The following is a 23097-nucleotide window of genomic DNA, read 5'->3' as shown; positions in this document are numbered from 1 at the left end:
TTTTATGAAATGTAAATATTGTTATTGGGTGCCACTGAGTCGATTCTGACTCATAGCAACCCCCATGTGACAGAGTAGAGTTGCCCCGTAGGTTTTCTAGGCCGTGACCTTTACTAGAGCAGATTGCCAGGTTTTTTCCCCCTTGGAGCCGCTGGTGAGTGTGAACCACCAGCCTTTTGATTAGCAGCTGAGCACTTAACTGTTGGGCCACCGGGGCTTCGTGAAATAGAAATACAGAAGTATACGTAAAAACATATATGTATCTCCTTAAACATATGCATAGATAAATATATATACATATGTGTGTATTATTAGGAAAAAAACAGTAAAACAAACACTAAAATATCCACTGTACACAGAACCAATATTTTAAATGTTCCTTGTGTGTCCCTCCCTGCCCTCCTCAAAGGAAATCGGTGTCCTGATATTTAGGCTTCTAGTTGCCTTGCATTTCTTTTAGTTTACTGCATATGGATGACTCTATAAACCATACATTGTTTAGTTACATGTTTTGAAGTTTATATTAATGGAGTAATAATTTATGCATTCCGGGACTTTCTTTTTCCGCTTAAAATTTTGTATTTGAATTCCTCCATATTGGGGTGAGTAGCTAGAGTTCATTCATTTCCACTGCTGTGCGGCTTTGCTGAAGATGGGTTGTTTCCAGTTTTTGCTATTTTAAATAATACTTCTATTCTTATATATTTCTTGGTATAATTGTGCAAGAGGTTTTCTAAGGTATATACCTATGAGTGGATAGTTTTATTATTTCTGCTGGTTATAGTTCATATTAGTTTATTTACTCATATGGTTCGCAGTTCTTCTTTGTGAGCTCAGGACTGTTGGAAATTTATTTATATGAATTCCTTGAGGTCTGGGCTAATGGTAAATTCCTCCAGAGAGGCACCAGTAATTTGGGAGCATTTTAACTAAAATCTCAGTTTGGCATTTTTTGGGCCACAAAAGTAATGAATTCTTACTGAAATCATGGAGAAATATTTTCTTAGTACTCAGCACCAAGGCCAGGATGAGCACATTTTCTTAGCATTTACTTCTGTGGAACAGGTTTCTTTCCAAGTTAATCCTTTCTTTGAGGGTAGTATTTTCTAGAGTCTGGACTTAGGTGGAGGTCTCAATTTGACTTCTTACCTTACGACTTCCTCTCCTGTCTCCATTCCTCAAATGTGGATTCAAAACTAAGTGCTCTGGGTCATCACAGAGTGGCAGAGCTCTTCAGGGCAGCTGTCAAATTCATTGCTTGCTTACCTCTCTAGAGTTATGCTTGCTTGCTATTTAGGCCTCTGATAAATTCCCTTGCTTTCATGTAAGCTCACCTGTGCATTTAAAGAGATTTAAAAACGTGTTTTCTGTAACAGTTTTAGAAAGGTTGGCAGTTCAAATCCGCCAGGTGTTCCTTAGAAACCCTATGGTCCAGTTCTACTCTGACCCACAGGGTCTCTATGAGTCGGAATTGACTGGATGGCGATGGGTTTTTGGGTTTATCAAGCATTTACTAATCCTGATATTTTTTCATTATCTTGGATATTCTAGATGTTGTTAAAATTGTGCTTCTTACCTTTCAGTATTTTTATTTTTTCTTTATTGCATTAGCTAAAACTGTCAAAATAGAATTAACTAATAATTATAATAATACTCTATTTTAGTCTTGATTTTATTTATAATACTGCTAATATTTAACCATTAAGTACCTTTGGAGTTATAAGTTGAAACTGTAGTCACATCCTGTTAAAGTAGCTGAGTATTCCAAATTTTTTTGCATTTTTTTTTAAGGCATGTATGTTGAATTTTATTACATTTATTTTCATTACCTGTAAAAATGGCTTGGGGGAGGTGTCTGACCTCCTCCAATCCCAGAAGGTGGACGGAGAACCAAGATCAACAGCCCAAGGCCGATTCCTGGGAGGCAGAGGTCAGACATGCCTCCTCTCTCCACCATCTTTACTAATTCTGACATCAGCTGTCCCTTACACAGCACTCTTTCTGCTGGGTTCAGTAATTTGTTGCACTGACCACACAGAACTCAAAGACCATATTCACGATTATGGGGTTTATTATAAGGGAAGTAACAGTTAAAATTCAGGCTCCGGAATACTCAGAATACAGTTCTTTCATCAGGACAGCCTCTCCCCAGCTGTGCTTGCAGGCATGCTTCTCCCTTGCAGTCTCTGCCCAAGGGCACTCAGCTTTCTCTCTCCATGGGCTGGGAAGCCCACCCTGCCATCTCCTGCCGCCAGATCTTTGCTGCTGGTCTGTCCTTCCTTGGTGGTGGTGGTGGGCTCCTCTTCTCTGCTTTGGAATTGGCTGTCATTTAAGGCAAAAGTGACCAGTCCCCTTGGTAGGCCACAGTTACCCAATCACACAGTCATCTGGGTGGGAGTTACAAGACCATGGCCTAGAAAGGTCACACACAAAAGTAATTAATTGCACTGCATTACTTAAAAAAAAAAAAAAAATTACTTCTAGAGCTCATTAAATCCATTCATACAGCAGGTATTTACTGAGCTCATGCTGTTAGCTGTGCACCCTGTCAGGCACTGGGTATATAAACAAAAACCCAAACCTGTTGCCATGTACTTGATTTCATCTCGTGGTGACCCCATGTCTTATAAAATAAAACTGTTCTGAAGAGTTTTCTTGGCTGTAATCCTTATGGACATGGATTGCCAGACCTTATTACCGAGATACTACTGCATAGGTTCGAACTGCCAGCCTTTAGGTTAGTAGTCAAGTGCAAGCTGTTTGTACCACCCAGGGACCTCTAGCGGTGAACAAATAGTTGTGGCCTCTATTTGAAGATTAGTGATGTCTAGAGTAATAATTAAAAAAAAAATCCTATCTTGAGTCATCCTTATATTGCAACGATATACCCTATTTGGTAAGGTATATATTTATCGTATTATAAAAGCATATTTTTTAATAGTGATAGAATAATATCTGACACACGTAGTACTTACCATTTGCCAGGAACTGTCCTAAGTGCTTTAAATGTATTCACTCTAATCCTCAGAATAACTTGGTGAAATAGGTACGGTTATTATCCCTGTTTCACAGATGAGAAACTAAGGCGACCAGAAAGATTTTGTGATTTGCGCAAGGTTACACAGTTAAGTAGTGATGGAATTGAATTTGAACCCAAGCAGTCTAATTCAGGAGTCCATAAGCTTAAGGTCTCCATATGCCTCATTCATTTTTTTTTAAACAACTTTGTTGAGTTATAATTCCTGTAAACTGCTCTCATTTAAAGTGTACATTTTGACGTGTTTGACGAATCTGTATACCTGTGAAACACCACCACCATGATCAAGTTACAGAGCATTTCCATAACCCTCAAAAATTTTTTCTTGGGCCGCTTTCAGTCCATTCCTCCCTCCCTCTGCCCTCGGCCCCAGACAGCCAGGGACCTGCTTTTTGTCTCTGTAGATCAGTTTGCATTTTTGCGAATACTATTTAGATAGAATTATTGAGTATGTATTCTTTTATGTCTGATTTTTTTAATTCATCGTAATGATTTTGAGATTCATCCATGTCTCATCCTTTAAATGTTTGCATAGTATTCCATACACTGGAAGTGCTGTCATTTATCCTGTCTTCAGGTTTCTTTATTACCTATAATACTGTGACCGTCCTTGTTCATGTGCCTTTGGGTAGCTGTACAAGTAAATAAAGTAATTTAAATAATAAAAGTGAGTGTGAAGCTTCTTAAAAACAGTTACTATGCACGGAATTCCTTCTAATTCTTTCTAGGCAATAGAGCATATGTTCTACAGAAGAAGCATGGTCGTGGCTGATTCAGTTTCTCACATAACACAGCACCTTCAGCATCAGGCTCTTAATTCTATTTCTGTGGCCAAGGTACGTAATGGTTATTTTTTCAGCTTAGTTATGTTATCGTTGAGTTTGCTCTTCCGTTTTAGCCAGTTTTCTCTATTCTTTCAAATATAATGTTCTCAATCAATTTTCTTCGATTTTAGTTCTTCATGGTATTTTGTGATTCTTACTTAAAATTATCAGGGTCGTCTTTCCCTGAAGTTACAGCATCTAATAATTAATGTACCTCTGTCAAAAATGACGTTGTATTAACTTTTGACATTTGATAAGTATGTTTTAGGAATGATTTGCTATTAAATTAATATGAAAATTTTAAAGTATGCCTAATAGATTTACTATCTCTGGTAATGCCAAGAAATAATGCAATACAAGTAAAGCGTACAATACTGTCAGGAAAAGTTCAACATGGAAAGTATTTGTCTACAGTCTCCTAAATTGAACTGTAGAAAAATACCCTACAAGTTTTTCTTCACAGTCTCCTGTTACTGCCTCAGAAACAAAACTAACAATTTCCTGTTTTCTTTTATCATTAAGAAAAGAGTAATTTCTGACAAAAAATACAGTGAACAGCGTCTTGATGTCCTCTCTGCTCTAGTTTTGGCTGAAAATACACTAAATGGACCAAGCACAAAGCAAAGACGACTAATAGTTTCTTTGGCACTAAGTGTTGGCACACAAATGGTAAGTGTATTGCTATCATGAAATGAAAATGAGGCCTGAAATTTCACAGTTGGCTTGTTAATGACCCAAGAAATCTGTTCTTACTTTAAATGCAACTTCTGTGCCTCTTTTTCCCCTCCCTGGTAGAAAACATTTAAGGACGAAGAACTCTTTCCGCTTCAAGTGGTCATGAAAAAGCTGGATCTTATCAGTGAACTTAGAGAACGGTAAGTAAGACTAGGATACTTGAGTAATGATAGTCAAGACATGGAGCTCATAGAAGCATGAATTTTCTTTTTAGTGTAGCAAAAGAAGTAAAATCCAGATAGACGGTTAGTTCCTCTGTGTGACTCCCTTGCTATCGTGACCAAAATGACACTGTTTAGGGATCGTACTGCTTCGGCTTTGTTTATCCATCACGGATATAACTTCTGGAAGAACTCATGTGAGAAAAAGCAGATGCAGCCTCAAAAACCATAATACATATTGTGGTTGTTGTGAGGAGGGTCTCTACTGAACTTACAAAATTGCTACTTTAGCACAATGTTTAATCTATTTGTGAGAGACTTTAGAAAGCCATGACACATAGCCTTCTATGATTTTATTTTGCGACATGAATTTGAATTACATTGTTGGTAGTCGCTAAGTTCTGAGTAGAAAGGCTCAAAAAAAAAATTTTTTTTTTTTTTTTCTGTACTGAAGGTTGACAGAACAAACTAGTTTCTTATTAAACAGTTAGTACAAATATAGTTTTATGACATTGGTTAACAACCCCATGACATGTCAGCACTCTCCCTTCCTGACCTTGGGTTCCCTGTTACCAGCTTTCCTGTCCTCTCCTGCCTTCTAGTCCTTGCCCCTGGGCTAGTGTGCTCCTTTAGTCTCATTTCGTTTTATGGGCCTGTCTAATCTTTGCCTGAAGGGTGAACCTTGGGAGTGACTTCATTACTGAGCTGAAAGGGTGTCTGGGGACCATATTCTCAGGTTTTCTCCAGTCTCTGTTGGGGCAGTAAGTCTGATCTTTTTTAGTGAGTTAGAATTTTGTTCTGTATTTTTCTCCAACTCTGTTGAGGACCCTCTATTGTGATCCCTGTCAGAGCAGTCCGTGGTGGTAGCTGGGCACCATTTAGTTGTACTGACTCAGTCTGGTAGAGGCCATGGTAGATGGGGTCCATTAGTCCTTTGGACTAATCTTGCCCTTGTATCTTTAGTTTTCTTCAGTCTCCCTTCCTCCTGAAGGTGTGAGACCAGTAGATGGCCACTCACAGGCTTTTAAGACCCCAGATGCTACTCACCAAAGTAGAATGTAGAATGTATTCTTTCTAAACTATGTTATGCCAGTTGAGCTAGATGTTCCCCAACACCATGGTCCCCACAGCCCTCAGCCCAACACTTTGGTCCTCAGGGGATTTGGATGTGTCTATGGAGTTTCCATGACCTTGCCTTGTACAACTTGTGCTGGCTTCCCCAGAATTGTGTACTGTGTTACCCTTCACAGAGTTACCACTTACCTATTGTCTATTTAGTATTTTTTCCTCCCCTTCCCCTACCACCACTTCCCTCCCTTGTAACCATCAAAGATTGTTTTTTTGTGTGTGTAAACCTTTTCAGGAGTTTTTACAGTAGTGGTCTCATACAACATTTGTCGTTTTGTGATTGACCTATTTCACTCAGCATAATGCTCTCCAGATTCATCCATGTTATGAGATGCTTTGCAGATTCATCATTGTTCTTTATCATTGCATAATACTCCATTGTATATATGTACCACAGTTTGTTTATCCATTCATCTGTTGATGGGCATCTAGGTTGTTCCCATTTTTTTGCTATTGTGAACAATGCTGCAGTGAACATGGGTGTGCGTTTGTCTATTTGTGTGATGACTTTTATTTCTCTAGGATATATTCCTATGAGTGGGATTGCTGGATCATGTATTTCTATGTCTAGCTTTCTAAGGAAGCACCATATCAGTTTCCAAAATGGTTGTGCTATCTTGCATTCCCACTAGCAGTGCATAAGAGTTCCAGTCTCCCCGCAGCCTCTCCAACATTTATTATTTCCTGTTTTTTTAATTTGTGCCAGTAATGCTGGGTTGAGCTGATATCTTATTGTGGTTTTGATTTTACATTTCTCTAATGGTTGGTGATTGTAAGCATTTCCTCATGTGTCTCTTAGCTGCATGAATGTCTTCTTTGGTGAAGTGTCTGTTCAATTCCTTTGCCTATTTTTTAATTGGATTATTTGTCTTTTTGTTGTAGAGGTGTTGGATTTTCTTGTAGATTTTAGAGATTAGACCTTTGTCTGATTTGTAATAGCCAAAACTTTTTTCCCAGTCTGTAGGTTCTCTTTTTACTCTTTTGGTGAAGTCTTTTGATGAGCATAAGTGTTTAATTTTTAGAAGATCTCAGTTATCTAGCTTATCTTCCAGAGTTTGTATGTTGTTGGTTATGGTTTGTATCCTTCTAATGCCGTGTCTTAGGGCCTCTAGTGTTAATCCTACTTTTTCTTTTATAAACTTACAGTTTTGGCTTTACATTTAGGTCTTTGATCCATTTTGAATTAGTTTTTGTATAAGGTGTGAGGTATGGATCCTGTTTCATTTTTTTGCAGGTGGACATCTGGGTTTGCCAGCACCATTTGTTAAAAAGATTGTCTTTTCCCCATTTGATGGACTTCAGGCCCTTGTCAAAGATCAGGTGATGGTGGATGGATTTACATCTGGGTGGGTTCTCAATTCTGTTCCGTTGGTCAGTGTTTCTGTCGTACCAGTACCAGGCTGTTTTGACAACTGTAGCTGCATAGTAGGTTCTGAGGTCAGGTAGTGCGAGTTCTCCTATTTTATTTTTGTTCTTCAGTAGTGCTTTACTTGTCCTTGGCTTCTTCCCTTTCCACATAAAGTTAATGACTAGTTTTTCCATTTCTTTAAAGAATATTTTTGGTATTTGGATATGGATTGCATTGTATGTGTAAATTGTTTTGGATAGAATTGCCATTTTCACAATGTTGAGTACCTATCTATGAGCATGTATGTTTTTCCATTTATGTAGATCTCTTTTGGGTTCTTACAGTAGTGTTTTGTAATTTTCTTTGAATAGGTGTTTTACAGCCCTGGTTAGATTGATTCCTAAGTATTTTATTTTTTTAGGGGCAATTATAAATGGTATCGTATTCCTGCTTTCCTTTTTGTCGATCTCTTTATTGGTGTACAGGAATCCAACTGATTTTTGTATATTTATCTTGTATCTTGCTACTCTGCTGAATCTTTCTATTAGTTCCAGTAGTTTCCTTGTGGAGTCTTTTGGGTTTTCTGTGTATAGTACCATATCATCTGCAAATAGGGACAGTTTAATTTCTTCATTACCAATTTGGATGCCCTGTATTTCTTTTTAGAAACCCTGGTGGTGTAGTAGTTAAGTACTATGGTTGCTAACCAGAAGGTCAGCAGGTTGAATCCACCAGGTGGTCCTTGGAAACTCTATGGGGCAGTTCTTCTCTGTTCTGTAGGGTCGACTCGGAATCGACTCGACGGCAGTGGGTTTGGTTTTTTTGGTTTATTTCTTTTTCTTGCCCTATTGCTCTAGCCAGGACTTCCAGCACCGTGTTAAATGGTGTAAAGGGCATCCTTGTCTTGTTCCTGTTCTGGCGGGGAATGTTTTTAGCCTCTCACCGTTAAGAATGATGTTGGTCGTTGGTTTTGCGTACACAACAAACAAAGTTTTGCATAGATACTCTTTATTATGTCGAGAAACTCCCCTTCTATACCTATTTTGGAAACCCTGGTGGTGTAGTGGTTAAGAGCTACAGCTGCTAACCAAAAAGTTGGCATTGCAAATCTACCAGGCACCACTGGAAACTATGGGGCAGTTCTGCTCTGTCCTATAGAGTCGCTGTGAGTTGGAATCAACTCGACGGTGATGGGTTTGGTTTTTTGTTTTGGTTATACGTATTTTATTGAGAGTTTTTATCAGGAATGGGTTTTGGACTTTGTCAAATGAGAAAGGCTCAATTTTATAGCTCCTTGTGGCTTTATATTTTTCTGTTTATTGAATAAGCAGCAAGTTTTTTGAAGCGAAAGCAGGTCTTCTTAATTTTGAGTCCCAGCTGAGTTAAGATTACATTATTTTCATTTAATGCTCATATTTATAACATTTTTGTTATTCTGAGAAGCTGATGTTTTTGTAGCTAGTGGTATTTAACTTTCCATCCTACAGCCTTCTATTTGTGTTTATTACAAGATGTTTAATTTTTTTTTTTTTGTCCCATAAGGTGTGAAGTAGTCACATGGCAAAGATTATAGAAGTGTTAGGTCTGACCTTTATTTATTTATTTTTTGGTCACAGTTTTTAAAAAGGTGTGACTTTCCAATGGTGCTTGTGATGCAAGTATTGTAAATATGTAATCATACGAAATAATATTGAAAATTAATTTATTTTAAACCATCTTATTTAAAAGGTATCTGTTTTTTAAGTGTTTTTTTAAAACTAAAGCATATTTGCAGAATTCTCACAATGCTAAGTATTGGAATGTTTTGTTGTCTTTGTTCAATTTGAAAAAACATTTTATGACTCTCCTGTACCAAGTTTAGGTTAAATGATGTAGGGCATGTAAAAATGAGTAAGATAGAGGTATTGCCCTTATAGTAAATGGCATTATTCCTTTCCTTATTCTTTGGGATATTTCCGTTTTGGTATCACTAATTACTACTTTACATTGTAGAGTCCAAACACAATGTGATTGTTGTTTTTTGTACTGGCATCGAGCTGTCTTCCCAATTTATTTAGATGATGTGTATGAAAATGCCATTGATGCAGCCAGATTACATGTAAGTAAAAAATAACATAAAGAATAAAGCCATAATTTTTTTTTAGTATAAACCATTCTAATTGTCTAAAATAGAACACATAGTTTGACATAATAACCATGTAAAAATTGAATGTTAGTACTGTTTTGGATGGTTCTATGCCTATTGAATTAACATTTATACATTTTGTAGTTAATACTAATGCAGTTAATTTTAATATCTTTAACTCCTCCTTTCATATTCCTAATGATTGTCATTTCTCTTGATTTCAGTTTATTTCACAATAGCCTGGCATTTATTTGTCAGTAGACAATAGAGTTCACATTATTCAAACCTTTCTATTTCTTTATGGGAGTAAGTGTGTTTGATTGCTCAAGAAAGGAAAGGATAAGTGAATGCGAATTTTTATATATTTAGTAAAAGTGTTTGTATACTTTAGTGAATAAAATTGGATTCTTGTTTTATTTAGGGAAGTAAGATAATCATGGGGAAAACACAGTTGTCCTTCAGATTGAGATTTTTGTCTTTCGAGGTAGATAATTGACTTTTGATATTGTTTAGATTAGAAATATGGTCTTGTAAATTCATGTACGTTTAACTTTTTTCATAGTACATGTTCAGTGCTTTACGCGACTGTGTACCTGCTATGATGCACGCAAGGCATTTAGAGTCCTATGAAATACTTCTGGATTGCTATGACAAGGAAATTATGGAAATTTTAAATGAGGTAATATCATATTTGAGATTAAAAAAACATAAAACATGTTTTGGAATGCAGTGTTTGGAAAAAATTTTGCATCAAATTAATCTCTCGTTAAAATTACTTTTCATAATTTTATAACACATGAGGTTGCCTTGAGTCGGAATTGACCCAATGGCAACTAACAACAACAACAACATTTATGAATCACTGTATAGAACAAAGAAACTATTTTTGGTTACAGTATCACTGTTATGCTAAATTGACCTTAATTCTTAAATTTTATGTAGAAAACCAGGATCGGGAGCTTGGAAATTTTCTGCTTAGTGAATAGTATATTTGAATTTAAAGTTCTTTTTATTTGAAAAATGCAAATGCAAAGTGAGTTTGAGTGCTGGGTGCGTCTAATGATAAATACAGTTAAGGCGTCTTAACTATTAAGATTTTATTAAATTTTATTTGGAGACCTGCTATCTAAATGGAGAGCTACTAACTAAAAAGATGAAATTTATTACTTGTGTAAAAAAAAAAAAAAAAATTTGAATGCAATGTAGTATACCCCTCTCTGTTTTACTGAAATGTGTTTTATAAACACTGATATCTTTGAAATTGAATTTCTGTCTAGTAATATTTTTATTTTGGGGGGAGGAATTACGAATGAGTACATTTTACAGTATAAACTTAGGTTTGCTAAGTTATAAGATATTTTATATAATTTCTTATATTCAGTATTCTCACTTAGAAAAGATTATATATGTCTGACCAGTTTTTAGAATTCCATGGTAGAACAGAAAAGATGATTTATTTTGTTATCTTTACCTTGACAAATTTTGGAATTTTGAATGATTACTGCAAGGAAACATTTTCTCTCTCTCTCTCTCTTTTTTTTCTTTCCTCTCTTAGATATTTTCAGGGCCTTTCCTCATTTGTTGATTGTTCCCTTAAGTTGTGTGCTTTTTTGTAATTTAAGTATTAGTATGGTATCCATGTTCCTTATTAATGAAGCAATCACTAACTAGCTCTTGATTTTCTTGTTGTGGATATTAAACTAAAAGTACTGATGAAAACAAAGGCTTTGAATTTATTTACCTGCTTCCTGATTTCATGTTCCCAATAAGAATAAGATTTAACCGTAGAATATTTAAATAATGAAACCAGGTTAACAGTTTTTCATGATAATATTTAGAAAGTCTGATTCCAAATCCTTTTGGTTCTTTTGATTACACCAGACTCCCTTTAATGTAGAAGTTATCTATTAAGAATGCACTAACTATAAAGCTCTAAAGTCAAAGCATAGGCACCTAGGGAAATAACATAATTGGAATATTATTTGAAATATTAAGATATTGATTCTTTTGTGAATAGCATTTGCTGGACAAGTTGTGCAAAGAAATAGAGAAGGATTTGCGACTTTCCGTGCATACTCACTTAAAACTGGATGACCGAAACCCTTTCAAAGTTGGCATGAAAGATCTGGCCCATTTTTTCTCTCTGAACCCAATTCGGTTTTTCGATCGTTTCATTGACATTCGAGGTGGGTGTTTTGCTTTCCTTCTTAGTGTGTCCTTAGTGTACAAAGACAAGTTTATTTCCTTTTCTATCTCCTTTCTCGTTTCTACTGTTTTCATGAGTCAAAATGTTTTAGGATCTTTTTTTTTTTTTTTTTTGTAGCTTATGTAACTCACTACCTAGATAAGACTTTCTACAATCTAACAACAGTAGCCCTTCATGACTGGGCCACTTATAGTGAGATGAGAAACTTAGCGACTCAGCGTTACGGATTGGTCATGACAGAGGCGCATCTCCCTAGTCAGACTCTGGAGCAGGTATAGTATCAAATGTTTCTACCGTCGTGTGACTGTAGCATGCTGACACCTTTTCTTTAAGAAGTCTTTTTTTTTTTTTCCTTTATTTAGTTTGTTTAAAGAATATATCTTTTTTAAATTAAACCTCGTATTTGGCAAGAGCAAAATATTAGATTGTGCTCATTTGGTTTGTGAAGGAATTTGCCACAGGGTGTTTGTTTACAATCAGTTTTGTGTTGAGTATTTAAAATACAAAGATTTAAATACAGCTTTTGAGAAACATGTTGGGATAGTGAGGTGACTTCTGCAGAGTTGTGAAAAATTCAGTAAAGGTCACAGTTATGGATTTTAGACCTGGTATTACATGTTTGTAACCTTTAATATCTTAGGAAAAATGGCTAAATTTATATGATTATAAATGTATTTGTTCTTAAGGTGAGCAGTATAAAGAAGCATTCGGCTTTGCTAATTCAGTGTGCTAATTTACAATATGGCAATATCATGAGTGGAAAAGCTTATGTTACTAGTTAATTTGCATGTAATTCCTGCTAAAATAATTGAGGCCTGTCTCATGTATTTACTGAAAAACTCTCATTCAGTTCCAGAATTTCAGTACCACTGCCGTAAGTTTTTTTTTCATTCTATTGCATATAGACCATTTCTAGAATCAATTTCATTCACTTATTTATATATCAGATATTTATTGACAAACTCTACTACATGGTAGACATTAAACTAGATTTAGGGATACAATCAAAGGTTTAAGTAGAAACAGTCTCAGCCAGTGTACTCAGAACCTAATGAGAGAAAAAAATGAGTAGACAGATTTTTAGAATAGTCTCTGATAAAAGCTATAATAAGTATATGATCAAAGAGCCCTAATTAGAAAGCAGTAGAATCATTTATATGATACCGTTAGGTGTTGGAATAATATCTGAAGAATGAAGCATCCTTAACAGATCACTTGTACATTAAAGGTAGTCTGTTATAAGCAAAAGAAGCATACGGATGTGGAATTGGACTTTCTAAATGTTAGGGTTCTGCCTCTTACTAGCAATTTAACCTTGGAGAAGTCCCCTCAAAGTCTTCGCTTGTGAAATGTGGAATAATAATACCTTATTTATTTTTCAGAGTTACATATAATAAACCTCACACACCTGTACTGATACCTATTGTTGTCCATTTGATTCCGACTCCCAGCAACCCCACAGGACAGAGTAGAACTGCCTCTGTAGGGTTTCCAAGGAGCAGCTGGTAGATTCTAACTGCTGCCGACCTTTTGATCAGCAGTCAGGTTCTTAGCAGGGCTCCCAGACCTTGCATAGTACCTGAAAAATAGTAGATATTTTATCAGTGCTCTCTGTCATCTCCTGACTACCTTTTAGAGTCTACCCATTAGTTTGCTTTTTGAAAAAGTGTAGTGGAGATCCTTAGACAAACCAAAATCTTCTCAAGGAGGGTAGAGAAAATGATTGTGGATCTTTGAATACTTAAATCTAACTGTTTGTGACTACACAAGTGAGGTAAATAAACAAGCAGCTAGGTTACCAAGGAGATAGTCCTGATGGTCCATTTCAGAAGGCTCTTTTAACCTTTGGTCATACCTTTTGTATAGTTGTTCTTTCTTTAAAATTATTTAATAATATTAGGAACTTAACATAATCTGTACATCACTGTATTGATGCAAGTTTAACTGCTTATCTTAAACTAGTAGTAGAATTTCTGTATGGGTTGTGTTGTAGGGTCTGGATGTTTTGGAAATTATGAGAAACATTCATATATTTGTGTCTCGATACCTCTATAATCTCAACAATCAGGTGAGTTTGAGAGTTTTTTTTTTTTTAATGTGGGTGGGTATATGGTGGGAAGGGCAAGGAATTAAGCTTAAAAATTAGTAACATAAACAAAACAAAAAATGCTTTAGAGATCATCCTCCTCATTCCTTTGCTTTGACTGTACTCTTATCTGGAATGGCTTTTCAGTTAGATTGTCTTTAATGAAACAGATTGTAAAATTCTCTTTGGATAACTATCTGGCCAGTATTGCCTGTGGGTTGTGTTGTTATTGATAACTGCATAACTTTTTTTCATTGCAGATCTTTATTGAACGAACTAGCAATAATAAACATTTGAATACAATTAATATTCGGCACATTGCTAATTCAATTAGAACACATGGCACAGGAATCATGAATACAACAGTAAGGACCTTTTTTAAATGGGGGGTGGTAGTGGACCTCTGTTTAGTAGTCTGGAAAATATCTTTTGATAGACTAATCTGGTAAACACGTATTACCTGTTGTATTATACCTGGATTTCTATTTTTCAGGTTGCTATAATTAAATTGTATGACGCTAAATTGTATTGGACGTGATGGGAGCTCTGTGATTAAAAAAGGCACTTTAAAGTATTTTATCATCTCAGGGTCATTTTTACACATAGCTTTGGAGATTTGAGGACATGAGTATATTTATCTGTGTGGATTCTCTGGAAGTTGCTCGGGAAAGTAAATCATTGATAGGAGTTTATTTCACATCATTCTTCCACTTTTCAGGGGAAAGTTCTTTGGGGGAAGAAAATTCAAATAAATAGGAATTTACTAAAAATATTTTGGAGCTCCTTAGAAATGGGCATTCAGTCACTTGATGAAATCATTTGAAACTTGTGTGCTATTTTTTTCTTTGTGGAAAAAGATAAAGTCTCTGAATTTACCTGGTTGTCAGGGCACAGTTAATTTTGCCTTGAGGGGAGAAGAAAGAATGCTTAAATAGAAAGCAGTATTCTACAGATTTGGGATTGAGGGAAAAGGGAAAAGACTGAAAAGTGAAGTGGGGACCGTTTTAGTATACGGTGGGAAAGCCACTGAAGTTTGTTGGACTGATGAGTGATGTGATTAGAGCTCCGTTTTGCTGGTTACCAACCTAGAAATTCACAGTTTGAAATTTGAAATAAGGAGTCATCCATGTAGAGATCATGTGTGAAGCCCTAAGGATAGACAAACTGAATCTTTGTGGATAAATAAACTCTTCCTTGCCCTCACTCATTCATCTACCGAACACTCATTCACATAATAGATACTACTGAGTGTATTTTATGTGTCTTAGGCACTGTGCTGGGCACTAGAGTGAGAAAAACAAGACGTGGTCCCTGCATGTGTGGTGATTACAGTCTACTGAAGGACATAGTTGTTGATCAGTTAGTCACACTAATGAATGTAGGTGACTGAAGGAAAAGAGCATGCTTTTCCTGTGATATATTCCATGACAGCATATAATGGAGAAATCATGTTCTGATTGCTTGGATGGGGTGTAAAGGGTCAGAAGGAAAGGGCACCTTGTAGGAAGCGATATCCTGTAGGAAGAGGGTTCCCTGTAGGAAGAGTTGAGATCTGAAAGGGGAAGTAGTATCCATTGCAAGGAGAGCATTCCATAGAGTGAGAATAGCTTGTGCAAAGGGCTTCTTGTGGGAAGGAATGTGGTGCCTTTGAGCAGAAAGTAGTGCACGGAAAGGAACGGGGAAGACTGTAAAGATGAGGCTGAGGAGTCGGCAGAGGTCACAGTTTGCAGGACCTGGTACGCTTTGTTGAGGATTTTGGTCTTTATCTTAAGAGCCTTGAGAAGCACTTCGGGGATTTTAAACAGAAGGTTTGCATTTTGAACAGATTACGCTGGTTGCAGTGTGGAGTACTCACTGGTATGGAGCCGCAGTGGAATGGCCAGTTAGGGTACTAAAGGAGTCTAAGCAGGAGGATAGTTATTTGTGCTGGGGTAGTTTCAGGCAGGTTCAAAGACTGTCATGTTTCTTGCATCTCATTCTAGAATGTGGTTAGTAATAACTAATCTAGATAGAAGAATATGAGAACTTCTAACTGTAGTTTATGGCATAAAAACCAGAGTTTTGAGTCTGGTTTTATGATTCTTACTACAGTTCTTAATCCTATTATGAGAGTATTTTCCATTTTTTTCTTTTTTTTGGTAAAGACATAGAAGATCTTATAGAAAATTCTGTAAATTTTTATGGACAGTACAAAACTTCATTTATGTAAATATTTTCAGGTCACATTAGACCTTATGATGATTGTAGATAATTGTTACTCAGTAGCATTGATTTAAAATTTGTTTTTATGTTAACTTTTTTCAATATTTTGAATTTTAATTGTATAGGTTAATTTCACCTACCAGTTTTTGAAAAAGAAGTTCTATATATTTAGCCAATTTATGTATGATGAACATATCAAATCCAGATTGATTAAAGATATTCGGTTTTTCCGGGAAATCAAGGACCAAAATGATCATAAGGTACTCTATATATTCTTTCTGAGGTAGTTTGATTCAACTGTTCAGAATATAGCAAGTGTTTATGCTAAAATTCATTATTTAAATCTCTACTGGGTTTTTAGTATATTAAAGTGTAAGGAGAAACTAAATGATCAATGTAGCAAGTTGTTTGTTTATTTGAAAATAACACAAAAGTGATATGTGCTCATTTTGAAACATTCTAAACAAGGTGAAGTGCATAAAGCAAGTGTCCTCCCTCATTTCCCTTTCCTCCTAATCTCATTTTCTAGAGGTAGCTGCTGTTAACAGTGTAGTATGATGGTTTTCATGATATTGTGCAGTAAACGTGTATTCGCACATACATATATTGCCTTTTTTTAACAAAATGGAGTAATGCTATACATATTATTTTGCAGTGTGTGTTTCATGTGTCAGTACATATAGATCTACTTCATTCTTTTAAGAGTTGATAGTTTGGCTGTATACCATAACTTATTTAGCCACCTCCTTTATTAACAGATACTTAAGCTTTTCTGATTTTTCACTGTTACAAAAGTGTTGGAGGTAACATCCTTACACATTTATCTGTGTATACTATGAGATTATTTCTGAAAGGAAGGTTTTTTGAAGAGAAATTTCCAGGACAAGGAACATGAGTATTTAAAATTCTGAAGCATATTGCCAAGCACTCCAGGAATACTGTACCAAATGACATGTCTACCAATACTTTATAAAAATGCTGTTTCCCTTCACCCTCCGGGCTGAGTTTCCATGGTAAAGTTGTAAGTGGTAACAGTATGGAGGCATGTAACCATGTGAATAGAAAATTAATAGCCTGAAAGGGTCTTACGTTTTATCTCTTATATCCGGAACTATTTTCATTACCCCTTCTTAAGATGTGGAAACCCTGGGCCACATAAATGGTTAAATACTCAGTGGCTAACCAAAAGGTTGGCAGTTTGAATACCTTGAGGCACCTCAGAAGAAAGGCCTGGCAATCTACTTCTAAAAGATCACAGTCATTGAAAACCTGGTGGAGCTCAGTTCTAAAATTGCAGATTATAGTTACCAACAGAGAATTGTATTAACTACCTAATTTTTATGGAACAGAAATTACTAGTATTCTGAGATAAAATCATGGTAAGAATTGCATGCTTTGGTTATTATTATACAGTAGATAATTTCCTTACTTAGTCAAACAGGATTGGAAAAGTAATTTTTCATTGGTGATGGCAACTAGAAATTTTTAAGAGGAACTAAAGTTTGATGGCATTAATTTTCATTCCCCGTAGTTAACGTCAAAAAGAAAAATGTTCAATTTATGTTGACTTTGAACACTGGTAATTTTTGCTCTATGAATTTTTTGTCGTTAGACTTGAGTGATTTTTTTTTTTTTAAAGCACAACAGCAATCCAGAATTAGAAAGGAAATTGACATGGTTGATTTGGTACGTGTTTTATGCTTTAGGGATCTTTAATAAAGATTGTTTTAAAATTATTTCTATAGTATCCTTTTGAAAGAGCAGAAAAATTCAATCGAGGCATCAGAAAACTTGGAATAACACCAGAGGGACAGAGCTACCTTGATCAGTTCAGGCAACTCATCAGCCAAATTGGTAAGCTATTTTAAAAGTTTTGGAAAATGAAGTACAAATCCTAAGGCTAAAAATGGAAAAAATTATCTTTTTTTCTTTTATATATCATATATTAAATATCTCATACTAATAAACAGCTTGTTATGTAAATACCTGAATTCAGCTGTACCCCACTAGGGTAATTTTTTGTTCTTTTATTATCAAAAAAATTTCAGATATGATTAGACTATTGCTGCAGAAATGATTGATAGACTGTAGGTTAATATATGTTAAATAAAACTCTTCAATTAAGTTAAAATATATTTAATAAGTAACTAGCTCATCTCAAAGACCATATTCATAATTACAAATCAATAAATTACAAATTTAATTAAAGATAACCATAGGCTCAAACATAACAATGATCATGAGGATGGCACAGGACTGGGCAGTGTTCTACTCTTTTACATAGGGTTGCTATGGTCGGAATTGACTCAATGGCACCTAACAACAACAAGATAATGAATGTGTTGTTTTAATTTTTCTATACTGTATCTTTTCATATTTATGTATATAACTTCTTGAGTGTCCTTCTGCCACGTAAGTAGAGCTCGTCTTTTGAAATATGTTAAACCCCAGAAAAACCAAACCCAGTGCCATCAAGTCGATTCCTACTCATAGCGACCCTATAGGACAGAGTAGAACTGCCCCATAGAGTTTCCAAGGAGCACCTGGCGGATTTGAACTGCCTACCCTTTGGTTAGCAGCCGTAGCACTTAACCACTATGCCACCAGGGTTTCCTTGAAATATATTACATTATATTTAAAAGCTGGAATCAGATGAAAAAAAATCATAGATACATAAAATTTTACACTTATACTTAGTTTTTCATATACATTATCTCTATCAATAACCTGTACAGTAGGCATGCAGTCACATTTTAAAGATGAAAAAGAAACTCAGAGAAAGGAGTATTGCTAGGACTTAACCTAGGGTTTTTCAGCTCTAAGCCCAAAGATATTTTATTTTGCATTCTTCATAATTGTAGACACCAAGCAGTTAGTAAATTCTAATAGACTATATTTTGGTAAAATTATGCCTCCTAATGATCTAACATTTACTAAGAATCTATTATGCAAGATACTATGTTAAAAAAAAAAGGTGCTGGAAATACAAAAGATGAGAAAGACACAACCTTTGCTCTCAAGGGGTTTTCAATTTACTAGCAGGAAAGATGTTCCAAGCATTTAATTCTGGAGTAAAGTCACAGAATACAAACTTAAATTTTTAAATGAATTGTTTTTTGTTCTAGTGCTGCTGTAACAAAAACTACCACGAATGTGTGGCTTTAAAGAACAGAAATTTATTTTCTCACAGTTCTGGAGGCTAAAAGTCTGAATTCAGGGCAAGGCTCTATAGGGAGGTCCTTCTTTGTCTGTTTCAGCTTCTAGTAACCCTGCTGGCAATCTTTGGCATTCCTGGCTTGTAGGTAGACCTTATAAATCTGTTGTTAAATATCTTGAGAAAATGAGTAATCTCAGAGCTGGGAGCAAAATGAGAAATCCTTTTGTCTTACACCTTACCTGCTGAAATAATAACATTTATTGAGCATTTACTGTATGCCAGTATTGCTGTAAGTTCTTTACATATCTTAACTCATTCAAAACTCACAACTATACTATTAAAAAAAAAAGAAAAAAAATTTTTTTTTATTATTATTTCTGTTCATTCATTTCAGACATTTATTGGGGACAAACGTTTTCAGGTGCTGGTAATATATATGAAAGTAAACTAAAGTTTTTTTTTTCTATCATGGAGCTTAATTAACAGATGAAGAAACTGCGAATATAACTTGACCTAGGTCTTATAGCTAACAAATGGCAGAGTGCAGATTTGAACCCAGGTAGTCTAGCTTCAGAGCTTTTGCTCTTACCCACTACACTATACTTGCCTCTCACTAATACATTTTGATCAGTCCAAAGATTGATCTGACAGTTTGGAGGAAAAAATGTAACTACATATTTGATTTTTCTAAGATGCACATGACAAAGATATTTTAACATCATTGCTCTTATTGGGATAGGCCTTAAGATAGATTCAATAATATCTACTTTGTAGGGTTATTAAAAACATCAGATGAGGTAGTATATGTAAAGCATATGTTACTGTAATGCTTGTGAAATGTTTGCTGCTTCTTACCTTTTTGTCTGTTCTTTCTCCCAAGTAATTTCAGTTCAGTAATAATTATTGAGTTCTTACTGTGTGCCAAGACAGTAAAGAAAACAAAGGCCCTGGATCTTTCTTCTAATGAGGGGAGACACAAACAAAAAGGTGTATAATGTGTCGGTGATAATAAATAAAAGCGGGATAAGATGTGATGAGGGTGAGGAGTGCTTTGTCTTCAGTGATGTTCAGGGAAAGTCCTGACAAAGGGGCAGCTGAACAGGGACCTACACAAAGTGTAGAAATAAGCCAGGCGTATATCCAGGGAAACAGCACTCCAGATAGAGATGACAGTAAGTAGAAAACCCTGAATCTGTGTAGCTGTTTTTAAGGAATAGTCAGGCTGGAATGAAGTTAGTGACGCCCTGAGTGGGAGGACACGGTAGCAGAACAGCTGCAACGGACAAGATCATGCAGGGCTGTGCTGACTATGGGAGCAGTTTGAATTTATTCTGAGGCGGAAAGCCATTGTAGAATTTTCAGGAGAGGAGTCATGTGCTCTGACTTAGTTTTAGAAGAATCATAGTTGCTATGCAGATAAAAGATTGAGGGTGGGGCAAAGTGTAGGAATTAGGAAACTCAGGAGGCCATATTGCAGTGATCTAGGTAGAGATGGTGGTGGTTTGGCATAGGGGGATAGCTGTGAAGGCGATGAGAAGTGGTTGAATTTTGACTGTATTTTGAAGGCAGAGTCAACATAATTTGCCCACAGATTGGCTGTTAAGTGTGAGCAAAAAAAAGGAATCAGGGATGACTCCAAGCATTGGCTGAGCAGCTAGGAGGATGGATTTCCTAGTTTCTGAGTTAGGAAATAGAATTGGGGATAAATATCCTGAGTTTGATGTGAACATATTGAATTTAAAATTCTTCTTAGGCATTTAGGTATAGGCATTGGATAAAAAAGCCTATAGTCCAGAGGCGAGGTCCAGACTAGAGATATAAATTTGGGTGGCATCGAATAAAGATTTCTTGATATCACTTTTAGCTATGTGGGCGGGGGGGGAGGCGAGGAGGGTAATGATTTTAGTGTGAGAGTGAAGAAATTATAGAAATTTAAAATTGCTTGATCTTTTCTATGTAGTCATCATTTTTTAAATTTGGTTTATGAAATGAAAGTTAAATTTGAAAATATTTAATATAGACATACATAGGTATGAAATAAGAAAGAAAGTACAGGACAATCTTTTGGTACTTAGAAGTGGAACCATTGTAATTGATTGCTGTATGTAACTGTATTCCTGATTATTAGAGCTTACAGGTATTTGTATAAAGTTTGATTTTTTTGTGTGATTTTTAAGGTAATGCTATGGGCTATGTACGAATGATAAGATCCGGTGGTCTTCATTGTAGCAGCAATGCCATTAGGTAAGGATATAAACATCATTTTTGCCTTGTTTATGCCATTTACATTTGTTTCATTTAAATCTATTATTTTTATAAGTAATACTGTAGAGAAGGTGTTCTTGTTGATATAGTTTGAGATAATATAGGGAAGAAAACCATTAATTCTACTAGTTAATTTTTTTTCTCCGTAAGTTTTAAGACTTTATCTTTAAAAATCTTTATTTCTATTAAGGTTATAGTTAATTTATGCTATTAGTACAGTTTGTGAATGGCTTTAGATATTACTTGAATTTAAGGATTAAAATTTGATTATCTATTTTGGAACTGAAGTGGTAATACTAATAATGTAACTGAAATACCAAGTTCTTTCCAAATATATAGTTGAAAATTTTAGAGTCCTGCAATACTACTTTCATGTATGTATCAATGCATTTATTACAATCTGTTTTACCAAATTCCTTCCCAAATTATTATGCAGATTTGTGCCTGATCTTGAAGATATTGTGAATTTTGAAGAACTAGTGAAAGAAGAAGGTCTTGCAGAAGAAACATTAAAAGCAGCAAGGTAATCTAATTTTGAAATAATCTAAATTCGGAGATTTAAAAAGCGTGTGTTTAAGTTATATAAAACATTAAAGACTAGAGGATAATGTTTAAAATAATTTATATGTCAATGTTATTATACAAATTATGGTCTCAGTTGATGAAATATAATGAGTTTTTTATTTTTAAGACTACTGTATTCTAACATCTTTCCTACCTCATTAAAAAGTATCTTCTAGAATGTACTGTGTAAATGTGGTAGCCCCTATCCACTTGGGGCTACTGAGCACTGAAATGTGGCTAGTCCGAATTGAGATTTGTGAAAGTGTAAAGTACACAACTAATTTTGAAGGTTTAGTATTAAAAAAAAAAAGTGCCAAATATCTCATTAATAAAATCAATTTCATCTGTTTCTTTTTATCTTTCTTAAAATGTGGCTCCTATAAAGTTGAAAATTAAATATGTGGTTCACATTATATTCCTACTCGCCAACCACTGTTCTAGAATACAAGTCCTCCCTTTCTTCTCTTCTAGAGCAGCACTGTCCAGTACAGTAGCCACTAATACACATGGCTGTTGTCTGCTTGAAATATGACTAGTGGAACTAAGAAACTGAATTTTAAAATTTATTTTTATTTAATTTAAATAAATTTATTTTTATTTAATTTAAATCTAAATAGCTAATGGCTATTGTATTGGACAGTGCAGATCAACATACTTGAACCAATAGTGATTTTATATAACTTAACACTTGAAAAGAAGACAGTATACAAAATTGTTAAGAATTTGTTTGGAATACTGCAGGCTTTATTGTTATTAATTACAACAGTTTGGTCCGGCATGAAGGGGCACCCCGGACAGACTGGGGATAATTCGAATATTGAAAAGAATAATGGTAGATATAGGTTATAATAAATTGAATGGAAAAAAGAAAGAATCCGTAAGTCGTGATGATAATACGAAAGTTGAGAGAAGAGAGGGAAAGCTCCTTTAATAGAAGAATGCCAGCTAAACATGTAGGAGGGATGAGAAAATTTAGGAAAAGAGTCACCATTTTGCAATCACCACCATAATATCTGAAATCAGGCAAGAATTGTCCATGGATTCTAAAATATTGGATGAAGAGTTGTTTGAGAACAGATTGTTCATTCAGTATTAAAAAATGATCCCACAAATGGCTTATTAATCACAAAAGGGGGAAAAGTACCTTTACAGCGGAGAGATTGGTAGATGTCACCATAACCACGTGATCAAATTTAGCATCCCCAACAATACCCAGCCCAAAAAAACCCAATGGGACGTTTAATTATGAGGGAACAATC

At 35.2% G+C, this 23097-nt stretch overlaps 1 protein-coding gene across 7 annotated transcripts in view; it reads left to right on the top strand.

The window, feature by feature from the left end:
* WASHC4 (WASH complex subunit 4) overlaps window positions 1-23097 on the top strand; it is a 69030-nt gene that overhangs the window by 31540 nt on the left and 14393 nt on the right. For 5 of the 7 annotated variants that reach the window (XM_064283667.1, XM_064283664.1, XM_003405307.3 and 2 more), the window contains 13 exons: window positions 3766-3873; window positions 4384-4530; window positions 4657-4736; window positions 9226-9331; window positions 9921-10037; window positions 11376-11544; window positions 11682-11836; window positions 13558-13632; window positions 13911-14015; window positions 15978-16112; window positions 17598-17706; window positions 21187-21253; window positions 21711-21797. In XM_064283667.1, coding sequence (XP_064139737.1) covers window positions 3766-3873; window positions 4384-4530; window positions 4657-4736; window positions 9226-9331; window positions 9921-10037; window positions 11376-11544; window positions 11682-11836; window positions 13558-13632; window positions 13911-14015; window positions 15978-16112; window positions 17598-17706; window positions 21187-21253; window positions 21711-21797 — 1460 coding nt within the window. The remainder of the gene's footprint in view (window positions 1-3765; window positions 3874-4383; window positions 4531-4656; window positions 4737-9225; window positions 9332-9920; window positions 10038-11375; window positions 11545-11681; window positions 11837-13557; window positions 13633-13910; window positions 14016-15977; window positions 16113-17597; window positions 17707-21186; window positions 21254-21710; window positions 21798-23097) is intronic. The other 2 variants (XM_064283666.1, XM_064283665.1) reach the window with 2 other exon arrangements.

Source organism: Loxodonta africana, chromosome 4 (genome assembly GCF_030014295.1).
Source record: "Loxodonta africana isolate mLoxAfr1 chromosome 4, mLoxAfr1.hap2, whole genome shotgun sequence".
NCBI lineage: Eukaryota > Metazoa > Chordata > Mammalia > Proboscidea > Elephantidae > Loxodonta > Loxodonta africana.
Note: the sequence above shows the minus strand (reverse complement) of the source record. Positions and strands in the feature narration are given on the sequence as shown.